The following is a 13035-nucleotide window of genomic DNA, read 5'->3' as shown; positions in this document are numbered from 1 at the left end:
CATCTTACCTTATAGGAATCTAAATTGTAAACAAAGAAACACTCGCAGCACCTTCACTCAGCACAGTTCAAAAGAAACTGACGCTTGCAGATCGATATCGGAGACCGGTGCGAGGCTAGGAAGCAATGCTTCGGCGCGGCGGCCAATGATCGCGTCGTAGTAAAACCCAGATTACGTACAAACTAACACACACACAGGCATGCTGTTACACCATTGGATGCGAAAAAATCAGAGCTCCTCCCTGATATCTCTCATTGGCCGCTGAAGCAAGGCGTTGAAAAATGCCAGCTCGATTGGTCTGCAATGACGCAACAGCTGAGTAGCGCAATTGGCCCGTCTGAGCCACGTGGGCTAGATCAACCAATCGTACTAAAATCAATAAAAAAAAACTAACGCACGCACACACATGCCGATTACATCGTTAGACGCGTCTAAAAGTCAGCTTTAGAAAGCATTAATAAAAAAAAATGAAATTTTTCGATTTTTAGCCAGTAGGTCCCCTTAAGGGGAGCGTCTGGGTCCAAAATCGATAATTTTGGCTTTTCCGGTTTTTCATCTCATCTTAAAGCTGATATTCTGACCTATCCAACGATACCAAAATCATCTCCGTACGTTGATTTATGCGTTAACGACAGATCGAGAAAGAATAAGGGTTGGTGGAGTTCTTTAACATTTAACATAGGGAGTAAATGCATCAGTGCACTTTAAATAGCTAGTCTTCACACTCTCCGATCCAGTAACCCTGCAACAGTCGTTAGGAATTGTTCTCGCTCTGTCGCTCCCACCATCCATGACAGAGATTTAGCTCCAGTATCGTCTGGTCTTGCATCCTTGCAACCGTGAATGCCGATTTCGAGGCGTCCCGGACCTGAACAATCGCACTTATTGTTACTGGAACCTAGTACTCCTCCTAGAGTTTTGAAGCTACAGCGATGAAACATACACCATTCGATTTGCAATTAAAATATCTAGAGATTGGTCTATGCGTTTTTTCAATTTCGTTATAGTTTTGAAAATATTCTGAAAAAAACGGGGGAAAAGGGGGAAAATTGAAAAATTTTCGAAAATTTTGCAAAAAATGCTCCTCCATCCACAAAAATTCGAAAGAAACGAAGAAGAATAGATAGATATGGTCCTTACGCATTGAACGATATGCGTCTTGATGTTGTAGCTTCAAAATCCTAGGAGGAGATAGAATTCTATAGTACCCCTTTTTTGCCGTTTTCTAAGAATTCCACGTTTTCTTTCATTTTTCCGAAAAATTTACACGAACAAAAAAGTCTTAGAATTCTGTTTTACATAGGTGAACCAAGTTTCAAAGTGATCCGTCCATAAATAAAAATTTTTTTGACCACCCAGAAGCTCCTCTTATGGGGGGCGTCTACCCTCCAGAACAACTTCCACATTTACGAACGGATCTTTCTGAAATTCCACACATTTATGTGAAACCGAAATACAAGCAGATTTTGTTCGTATGATTTTTTCGGAAAATTAATAGAAAACGTGAAATTCATAGAAAACCGACTCCAACTCGACAATAGGAATGCTGTTTATTTTTCATTTCCTTACTTTGGTTCCGCTTCGGAAACTATGGTTAACGCTTTGAAAGTTTTGTTTTCTACATTTCATGCTATGCACTCAGAATTTGAATTTTTAAGCAATACCCTTTCACTAAATGGGTTTTCGTCGTAATTGGTGTATTCTAAAATTAAAAAATTGTTGTCTAAACAATATTCTGAGGTTGTTTCCGAACTCGACAATAGGAAAGCTGTTTATTTTTCATTTCCTTACTTTGGTCCCGCTTCGGAAACTATGGCTAACGCCTTGAAAGTTTTGTTTTCTGAAAACCTCCAAATGCGAAAATTCATATATTACTGGTGAATAATTTTAGAAACAGTTATTCTTTCATGTATAAAGATACACTCCCTGTTGTTATACGATCGTCCCTAATTTAACAGTATAGTTGTGCCCAGTGCGCATCTGCGTGTGTCGCTATAACTTATCGTAATTTTTACACTAAGCTGGCGGAGCATGAAGGACGAAATTTTAGAGCAAGAAACATACTTGCGCATCCTTCTCATTCAGCAGAACGCGTTCATGCCGAGCAATGCAACGTCCGGTGTCCGATAGGGATTTTAGAGTTTTAGCCTCCACAACCGGGGTTTCTGACCTGCGAATTTTAGAGTCCCTGAATCCCAGTATATTAAAAAAACCTAGTCTACATACCGCCTACAGTCCATATCCCCTGAAAATTGTAAAAAGATAGGTTTGTCTGCTCATGTTCACCTCAATCTTATTTGTTTTCATTTGACAATTTATGGGTCAATGTGAATTTTACTTTGCTAATTGTTTGTTCTTGTGTTTTAAGTTTTGAACTGACGATGGAGCTGGACTATGAAACGTTTTCTCGCATAAAAAATTGTGAATATTATGCCTGCCTTCATTGCTTTCTAATTCTTGATAAACTTGCGATTCAAGCAATCAAGTGATCTTATTTTCAACTTATTTCAGTTTCTAACGCCACGACTGCATGTTGAAACAACAAAATGCCGTCTAGATGAAGCTCAAAATTCCATTCAGCATACCAAAATAAAATCAAGGTTTAGTGTAGTTGGAAAATTTGTTAACCGTCTAGAGCAACTGGAGAAGGTTCATTCTTAGTAGAATTTTCTTCTTCTTTAGCTGATATTTTAATTTGAAGAGAAGCAGGTTTGCTGAGACCAAGTCTCAGTACACCTCTCTTCCTCATCACTCAGCTTGAAGGAATATTAATGTCATGACGAAGGCGGCCGATAGTAATGTACTGATGAACGTGCGATGTGACTCAAGGGATATTAAGACCATGCCGAAGGCGATAGTAGTGTACTGAGGCGATGTAACTAATGAGGTATGAAGACCATGGCGAAGGCGATAGTAATGTACTGATGCGATGTAACTAAAGGGTTATTAAGACCGTGACTAGGGCGATAGTAATGTACTGATGCGCTGTAACTAAAGGGATATTAAGACCATGGCGAAGGCGATAGTAGTGTACTGATGCGATGTAACTAAAGGGATATTAAGACCACGGCGAAGGCGACAGTAGTGTACTGATGCGATGTAACGAAAGGGATATTAAGACCATGACGAGGACGATAGTAATGTACTGATGCGATGTAACTAAAGGGATATTAAGACCACGGCGAAGGCGACAGTAGTGTACTGATACGATGTAACTAAAGGGACATTAAGACCATGACGAGGACGATAGTAATGTACTGATGCGATGTAACTAAAGGGATATTAAGACCACGGCGAAGGCGACAGTAGTGTACTGATGCGATGTAACTAAATTTTTGAATCCAAACTATGCAAAAATCTAAAAAATATAACTCAGTACTCACTGCAGTGAGTGACAGAGAGCGTATTTTCTCGTCGACGAAAACTTGAGGTCACGGACGGACGGACAGACAGACGGACATGGCGAGCACAATAGTGCATTTTTCCATAAATGAGAAAATGCGCTTAAAAGGGCTTCGTTACTCGATAGTACGAATCGAATGGTTTATGTCTCATCGCTGTAGCTTCAAAACTCTAGGAGGAGATAGGTTTGCCGTGACAATAAGTATGAATGTTCAGGAGAGCGCCACAAAGTCCCGCGCGCATCGCAATAGGCACTCAATGTAGCAAGGATACAAAACTAACCGGTAAAGGAGCTTGACTCCAGTCAAGGTGGGGTGGGAGCGACTGATTTATGTGTGGGTGAACACATAAATCAACGTACAGAGATGATAATGGTACCGTTGGATAGGGCAGAATCTCAGCTTTAAGATGAGACTACAAACCGGAAAAGCCAAAACCGAAAACTTTAGGGTAGACGCCCCCTTAACCGAAAATCGACGTTTACAGGTTAACCACCAGTTTCTTAGCTTTTGTTCTTTTCGTTTCAAATTATATGGAATTCAAACGTTAATGAACCGCGGCTTTCGTATTTGCTCTACATTTCATGCTATGCACTCAGAATTTGAAATTTTAAGCAATACCCTTTCACTAAATGGGTTTTCGTCGTAATTGGTGTATTCTAAAATTAAAAAATTTTTGTCTAAACAATATTCTGAGGTTTTTTCCCAACTCGACAATAGGAATGCTGTTTATTTTTCATTTCCTTACTTTGGTTCCGCTTCGGAAACTATGGTTAACGCTTTGAAAGTTTTGTTTTCTAAAAACCTCCAAATGTAAAAATTCATATATTACTGGTGAATAATTTTAAAAACAGTTATTCTTTCATGTATAAAGATACACTCCCTGTTGTTATGCGATCGTCCCTAATTTAACAGTATAGTTGTGCCCAGTGCGCATCTGCGTGTGTCGCTATAACTTATCGTAATTTTTACACTAGGCTGGCGGAGCATGAAGGACGGAATTTTAGAGCAAGAAACCTTCTTGCACATCATTCTCATTCAGCTGAACGCGTTCATGCCGAACAATGCAACGTGCGGTGTCCGATAGGGATTTTAGAGTTTTAGCCGCCCCAACCGGGGTTTCTGATCTGCGAATTTTAGAGTCCCCGACTCCCTGTATATTAAAAAAATCCTAGTCTAAATGCCGCTTACAGTCCATATCCCCTCAAAATTGTAAATAGATAGCTTTGTCTGCTCATGTTCACCTCAATCTTATTTGTTTTCATTTGACAATTTATGTGTTAATATCTTCAATGTGAATTTTACTTTGCTAATTGTTTGTTCTTGTGTTTTAAGTTTTGGACAGACGATGGAGCTGGACTACGAAACGTGTTCTCGCATAAAAAATTGTGAATATTATGCCTGTCTTCGTTGCTTTTTAATTCTTGATAAACTTGCGATTTAAGCAATCAAGTGATCTTGTTATTTTCAACTTATTTCACTTTCTAGCGCCACGACTGCTAGGCGATAGTAGTGTACTGATGCGATGTAACTAAAGGGGTATTAAGACCATGGCGAAGGCGATAGTAGTGTACTGATGCGATGTAACTAAAAGGATTTTAAGACCATGACGAGGGCGATCGTAATGTACTGATGCGATGTAACTAAAATGATATTAAGACCATGACGAGGGCGATAGTAATGTACTGATGCATTGTAACTAAAGGGATGTTAAGACTATGACGAGGGCGATAGTAATGTACTGATGCGATGTAACTAAAGGGATATTAAGACTATGACGAGGACGATAGTAATGTACTGATGCGATGTAACTAAAGGGATATTAAGACCATGACGAGGGCGATAGTAATGTACTGATGTAACTAACCTCGTATTCTCTACACGCATAAGGCACAGCACACACGCGGCCGGGGTTCGGTAGCTCACAGCAGCTTTTAATAAAAACTTTACGCCTTATTCAATACTTGCTAAGTTGTTGGTTCATTATTGCGAACATATATAGAGCTATTGATGAAAAGTATAAAGCAATTGTGGCATTCACTCAGACAATAATTATTGCAAGAAACGAGGTGACGGTTCAATATGCTGCTTCTTATAAGAAAAATGTCTTAATATTATTCTATAAATTCTTGGACTATAGAAGTAGCTAAATCTTCAAAGAAAACAAAAAATTTAATTTTTCATTGATCAACTTCGACACGGTTGTACTACAATGGACACAGCCTTAAAAGAACGATTCTGTACTAAATCCATTCAAGACATCCAATGTCTATACTTGTAAAGAAAACTAAACAAATTGACAGAAATAATCAAGCCGTGGATAGATGAAACGGTAATGTTGAATCTTCGGCAACATCTGTCTTAAAATTCTAAGAATATCTACAGCAAAGCACTAACTCTGTTATTATAAATCTTTCAATGATGCTGACGAGCTTATGCTAGGACACCAAGCGTAGGCAAGTAATGGAAGAAATTGCTAAGTTTATATTGTTTTGAGGCATTTATTCTACAACTAAGTCATCGCAGTCATGTTATATCCCTTATAATTCTACACTTGAAGCATTTATGACGTCGTGATGACGGCTTAGCGCTGGCTGGATGCATACTTTATAAGAGCACTGAGTGGCATGGCATGGCTTAGCGAAGAACTAAAATAGATAGTAACTGGTCGAATCAGAAACTTTAATAGTCTTAATATATCCGCTTTTAAATCTAGGCTAAGGCTACTAAAATTTCAATCTCATGGATATTTATTTTTTCTTATAACTCTTTTTCTCTGAATGAGAAGTTTACTGAATTTTCTGTCGGCCCTGATATTTTTATCAAGTTTAAAATCATGATCATCTACAGTCTGGCTGCTCAGGTTAAAAATAACGTAGTCCTCCTTAGGTGCGGCGTAGGGTCCGTTTTTTCTAATGTACGAGTACTTGTGCGTGGGTAACTGCGGTAATCCTCGTCTCGCCAACGCGTTGTTCACGTCATGCATGGCAGATTCGATGAGCTCGTGGTGGTCTTGAGTGAAGGGATCCCTACAAAGAGTTGTGAAAAGTATCTATAAGTTGGTCAGTTATTTAAAAGCGAACCAAAGCTGACGAGAGTTATGCGCTTAATCATTAGTGAAATAAAGGAGCTTTCATGGAAACCTGGCTGTTTGCGGACAGAAATAAGCTGCTAAGAGGCTAAAATATCAAGTTAGAATTTCGCAGGCTTCCAGTACGTGGAAGACATGTGCCGCTCATGAACAGTACAAAAGGGGTATATAAAAATCACTTCCAAATTTATAATAATTGCGAATAAGTTCATCAAAACGCTTCGTAGTGTAGAAGATTTCAAATAAGTTCATAAAAACGCTTCATAGTAAAGAAGATATCAGAGGCACCATGCACATTTATTCCAGGTACCTGCTCTTGTAGTAAGCGTCGCGCGTCGCCGTCCTCTTGAATGCACCGTCCGGGAATCGTAAGGCACATTCAAGGCGTTGAGGCTCAGGCTGTATCCTTAGGAAGTTAAGGACTCGCAGCAGCTCCTTCTTTGGGTTGTCCTTCAGGGATTCATAATGAACGACCTCGATGCTCCTGAAATAGCGCACACGAAGATGAAATTGAAATTCAAAAACTCATGTGATAAAATGCCTTGTTGCGTAAATTTGTCTTCAGTTTATAGGATACGAATCAATAAAAAGCTTTTTAGCTTCCAATAATCTATACTTAAATCAAGCCCCAAAAAATATCCATATAATTTAATTTTATCTCGAGGCCCAAATAAGGCTAGGCGAATTGTTCTTAGCTCACCGGCCGTGCATGAGCCAGTCAAGCGCAAACGAGCGCCAGATCAGCGCCTGGCTTCTCACGAACATCTGCCAGTCTGATAAAGAATAAATTATTAATTCTATTTTTTAGGAATTTATGGTTTAAAAAGAATTAGATAAATATATTTTTACTTAGACATATGTACAGTAATACCAATTTTTAATTAGAATGTAAATTTTCATAAAATTCTCTCTGAAATAATAAAATTATTTACAGTTCTGAACTAGTGGAAATTTAAAAACTATTGCTCAACATAAGAGTTTTCTGGATATCTCTTCGTTACATAAGGAATGCTTGCCATCAATGGATTTCCTAACCTACAAACCAAGTGATGAACCAAACCGTCGCCAGTGAACTTAAGAAACAAAAGTTCCACCACAACGTTTACTGACTTCATTTTAGCGCATTTTCTCATTTATGGAAAAAATGTCCCATTGTGCTCGCCATGTCCGTCTGTCCGTCTGTCTGTCTGTCCGTCCGTGACTTCACGTTTCGGTCGACGAGAAAATGCGCTCTCTGTCACTCACTGCAGTGAGTACTGAGTTATATTTTTTGTTTGTCTTCGTGTCTTGAGGAGTCGCATGCAAATTGTGCAGCGACGGCACCGAGGTTTGAAAGAATTTTGCAAAGAGGAAGGCCCTTTTTAAACCGTTTTGACTATTGCGTCGAAGGAACTCTCAGCGAACGATTAACTTCGAGTGCCACTCAACAGTGCCACACAGCTGTGTCACTCATCAGTGCCACTCACCAGTGCCACTCAACAGTGCAACTCTGCAGTGTCACTCAGCAGTATCATTCAATTTGTCACTCAGCAGTGTCGCTCAGAAGCTGTCACTCATCAGTGCCACTCACCAGTGCCACTCAACAGTGCCACTTAGCAGTGTCACTCAGCAGTGCCACTTATTGCCACTCAGCAGTGTCACTCAACAATGTCACTCAACACTGCCACTCAGCAGTGTCACTCAACACTGCCACTCAGCAGTGTCACTCAACACTGCCACTCAGCAGTGTCACTCAACACTGTCACTCAACAGTGTCACTCAACACTGCCACTCAGCAGTGTCACTCAACACTGCCACTCAGCAGTGTCACTCAGTAGTGTTACTCAACAGTGTCACTCAACACTGCCACTCAGCAGTGTCAGTCAACCCTGCCACACAGCAGTGTCGCTCAACAGTGCCACTCAACCGTGCCACTTAACAGTGCCACTCAGCAGTGCCACTCAACCGTGCCACTTAACAGTGCCACTCAGCAGTGCCACTCAACCGTGCCACTCAATAGTGTCACTCAATAGTGTCACTCAATAGTGTCACTCAGCAGTGTCACTCAAAAGTGTCACTCAGCAGTGTCACTCAATAGTGCCACTCAGCACCTTGTTTCCTGAAGGCACTGGGAGGGGCGAGGCCGAGGTGGCCAGCGCCCTGGAAGTTCCTGTAGGAGATGATGCTGTCGTATGGGCTTCTCAGCAGCAGCAGCGCCCGTCTGAAGAAGCGGTCCTGGTCTCGTAGTCTCACTGACCTACGAACATGAAAGTGAAAAATTAAATCAGTACTCACTGCAGTAAGTGACAGAGAGCGCATTTTCTCATCCGTCCGTGAGGTCACGGACAGACAGAGGGGCAGACAGACGGACAGACAGGCGGACAGACAGACGGACGGGCGGACATGACTGTAGCATAATAGCGCCTTTTTTCCATAAATGAGAAAATGCGCTAAAAAATGCAGTAACCATGTATATAATTTAGAACTTTACAAAACATGAGAATCTACATTTAGCTGATTTTAAGGCCATGGCAAAGTTTTATAGTTCTATGTTGTATAAAAGATATATATAGTTCTGTTCTATGTTCTGACTATAATTAATACTTGTGGTGAATGAAATACTTTCCCATACTATATACTGATCAGGAAAAATATCTTCGCAAATTATCACTGATTTTCATATGATATCTTTTTCGCTGAGGTAAAAAGTGAGTTCTATTAAAAACACTTGTGATACATGCATCATTCATTTTAAAAAATCTGGTAATTCATTGTCATATAAAATCAACATAAATTTGACGAGTGGGTTAATTTCAACAAAGGCAAATCTAATTTCTAAGTTACCGGTCCACGGGCACGCCCATGAGGCAGTAGCCGTGCGTTTTGACCGCGACTGTACAGCCGCACTCTGGGCTCACGTTCTCGCCGTAGAAGCCTGCACGCGACAACTTCGTTAAACAACAGTAACTCTGAAAATAATGCGGGATAAATAATGCGTAGAAGCCTGCACGCGACAACTTCGTCAAACAACAGTAACTCTGAAAATAATGCGAGATAAATAATGCGTAGAAGCCTGCACGCGACAACTTCGTCAAACAACAGTAACTCTGAAAATAATGCGGGATAAATAATGCATAGAAGCCTGCACGCGACAACTTCGTCAAACAACAGTAACTCTGAAAATAATGCGAGATAAATAATGCGTAGAAGCTGTACAAAACAACTCCTTCAAACAACAGTAGCTCTGAAAATAATGCGAGATAAATAATGCGTAGAAGCTGTACAAGACAACTCCTTCAAACAACAGTAACTCTGATAATAATGCGAGATAAATAATGCGTAGAAGCCTGCACGCGACAACTCCGTCAGACAACAACTCTGACAATAATGCGAGATAGGGCCAGGTGCAACCCTATTAGAGAAATGGGAAATACCTGTGATGCAAAAAGAGTAATGAAATGTGATCTACCTGCCTACAATGGCAAGGATTGTTTTAATTTGTTCCTTAATTTGCATGTTTTGCATGCGACGTGCATCATTTGTTTTATTCAGTGTATACGAAAACCTCAATTTACACATGTTGCGGCCGCGCATTTTGATACGACGTATTCAGTTCTAACTACTGAAAATTTTCTATGTAGAACTAGGCAAGGCTTGAGTGGATCGAAATTTGTGTCTTTGTTCAGGGCTTGTGATGATGCACAGTGATGCTGTTTGCTCTGTGATTGTGTCTGCACTGTGATGGTGTCTGCACTGTGATGGTGTCTGCACTGTGATGGTATCTGCACTGTGATGGTGTCTGCATTGTGATGGTGTCTGCACTGTGATGGTGTCTGCACTGTGATGGTGTTTGCACTGTGATGGTGTCTGCACTGTGATGGTGTCTGCACTGTGATGGTGTCTGCACTGTGATTGTGTTTGCACTGTGATGGTGTCTGCACTGGGCTTGCGATGGTGCACTGTGATGCTGTTTGCATTGTGATGGTGTCAGCACTGATCGGTAAGGGACTTCTCCGTTATCTTGAATATTCACTATTTAATCTTTGAATATTTCTATTGACATATTGATGTGTACCAAGTGTAAATGTATCATTCTATTAATTTTGGTTTACTTGAGCCTTCTTAATTATTTTGCAGAAACCGTTTGCGCAGATTTTAATAACGAGTCTATCCTCGATGTATTTGACATCCTGCTACGCCTAAATTCTTCAGTAGCAAATATTTGATACGAAAAGCAGCAAATAAATTTATGCTACAGTAGCAAATAAATTTATGCTGCAGTAGCAGTAGTAGTTATACTACAGTTATGCTAGTAGTTATGCTACAGTAGTTTATGCTACAGAAGCAAATGAATTTATGCCTCATCTTTACATGTAATACAATATATTTTTGTCTCTGAGACCCGCACCTCTGGCAGCGAGCTGGCGGTCGCTGTACACTGAGCCCGTGAAGATGCCTGTGCTGCCCTCGATCAGGTATCTGCGCAAGGATTAATGATTTGAAATGTAAAAGCATAATAATACTGAGTTGACGTAGTGCATTCATCGTAAAGATCAAGCATAGTTAGCGTTCAAAATCAGTCCAGTTTATTGTTAAGATCAGTCCAATTTATTCTCCAAATGCCCTCCAGTTGAAAAAAACATAGGCACCGAAATGTTAAATTTTTTTAAAACGTTCTGTACAATACGTTTTAGAATTGTACTTTTTATGTCCAGGTACACAAATGTACACACACACGTGTAAATTCACACAAATAGTACATACAACTGATACGAGCATAAACATAAATGCCTGGGACATACAGGCCCAAACGGCTCCGTACACGGTCATGTGGCTGTCCCGCCTCCGTCGTCCCTACCGTTTTCAGGCATGTTGGTCCCATCATAGGGGCCATGAAGAGCAGCAGGACTTGGTTACAGCTAATGCAGGCATGTTGGTCCCATCATAGGGGCCATGAAGTTGACGTAGTGCATTCATCGTGAAGAGCAAGCATAGTTAGCGTTCAAAATCAGTCCAGTTTATTGTTAAGATCAGTCCAATTTATACTTCAAATTCCCTCCAGTTGGAAAATAAACAGAGTCACCTAAATGTTAAAATTTTTTAAAACGATTTGCACAATACCTTTTAGAATTGTACTTTTTATGTCTAGGTACACAAATGTACACACACACACACACGTGTAAATTCACACAAATAGTACATACAAGCATAAATTGAAGACCAGAGAATTCGTTTTATTGACAATTTTCTTATTAGTTTTTTGCACACACACAAAAAAACTAATAAGAAAATTGTCAATAAAACGGATTCTCTGCTCTTCAATGATACCTGCTTAAAGGAACAAATTTTGCCAACCTATAGTAATATAAGCATAAACATAAATGCCTGGGACATACAGGCACAAACGGCTCCGTGCACGGTCATGTGGCTGTTCCGCCTCCGTCGTCCCTACCGTGGGCAGGCATGCTGGTCCCACTATAGGTTGGTCCTATTAATTCCTGGTCATATTCCTGGTTGTCCTATTCTTGACTGCATGACCCATATTAGTGACACACTTGTTGATCCGTACCAATAACTGTCACCCTGTCTGTCACACTGTTGCATGCTGCAGATACGTGTACGCAACAGCCTCAGCTTTTAGGCGCCGGGCGCCTTGCCGATACCAGTGCCCCTCCTCTATAGCAAGACACTCATCAGATGATTTTCATACAATTGTAACTCGGCACTGACGGCACATGTAACAAACATATTCCATACAACATTAATCGCATGGATCAGTCATCATCAAATCTCCACATCACACCATAACTCACACACATACAACACACCACTCACGCACATACACACACATCCAACACACCACTTAAATTCATACACATACAACACACCACTCACATACTCATACACACAAACACACATATACAACACACCACTCACACACATCAAACACACACTCACATACACACACACATACAACACACCACTCACATATACATACACACACCTAAGCCACGTGTTGCCGGAGCCAGGGTACGAGGCGAGCGCCGTGCGTGGCAGGGAGTGACGTCGTGCGAAGCGAACGCGCAGCGCAGCGCAGGCGCCGTCCGCTGCGGCCGCCCACACCGCGTGCTACGGACGCTCATAGTCCAGCAGCAGCTTCAGGTGACCTGGGCATGCAAACACGCGGTGATGTCACTGATATGTATTGGGGCTGCAGCACACCATCACTAGTAAATAGTAATAGTAGAAAAAGAGGGACCTAGCACTTGCAAACACGCAGTTATGTGTGTTGGGGCTGCCTTGCAGGACACCATCACTGGTTATAGTAGAATAAAAGGGACCTGGGCATGCAAACACGCGGTGATGTGTATTGGAGCCGCCCGGCAGTACACCATCACTAGTAATAGTAGAGTGAATTATCCCTGAGGGTCTCAAAGTGGGACTGATAACGCCAATCCACAAAGGAGGTCCGAGGGACAGACCCCAAAATTACAGACCTGTGACCTTGACCTCACATGTGATCAAGGTTTTTGAGAAGGTAGTGGTCAGGAGGCTTGTCCGGTA

General features: G+C 41.0%; 1 protein-coding gene across 1 annotated transcript in view; it reads right to left on the bottom strand.

The window, feature by feature from the left end:
• Positions 1 to 5236: 5236 nt before the first annotated feature.
• The window catches only part of LOC108674888 (WSC domain-containing protein 1), a 10287-nt gene continuing 2488 nt past the window's right edge, over positions 5237 to 13035 (bottom strand). The window contains 7 exon segments of the mRNA XM_047882619.1: positions 5237 to 6430; positions 6803 to 6976; positions 7193 to 7265; positions 8583 to 8728; positions 9316 to 9406; positions 10880 to 10950; positions 12476 to 12638. Of these exon segments, the coding sequence (XP_047738575.1) occupies positions 6142 to 6430; positions 6803 to 6976; positions 7193 to 7265; positions 8583 to 8728; positions 9316 to 9406; positions 10880 to 10950; positions 12476 to 12638 (1007 nt within the window). The 3' untranslated portion in view covers positions 5237 to 6141.

The sequence above is a fragment of the Hyalella azteca genome, unplaced genomic scaffold (assembly GCF_000764305.2).
Source record: "Hyalella azteca isolate HAZT.00-mixed unplaced genomic scaffold, Hazt_2.0.2 contig10907, whole genome shotgun sequence".
NCBI classification, from domain to species: Eukaryota; Metazoa; Arthropoda; class Malacostraca; order Amphipoda; family Hyalellidae; genus Hyalella; species Hyalella azteca.
The sequence above is the reverse complement of the archived record's forward strand: the minus strand, read 5'-3'. Positions and strand labels throughout refer to the sequence as shown.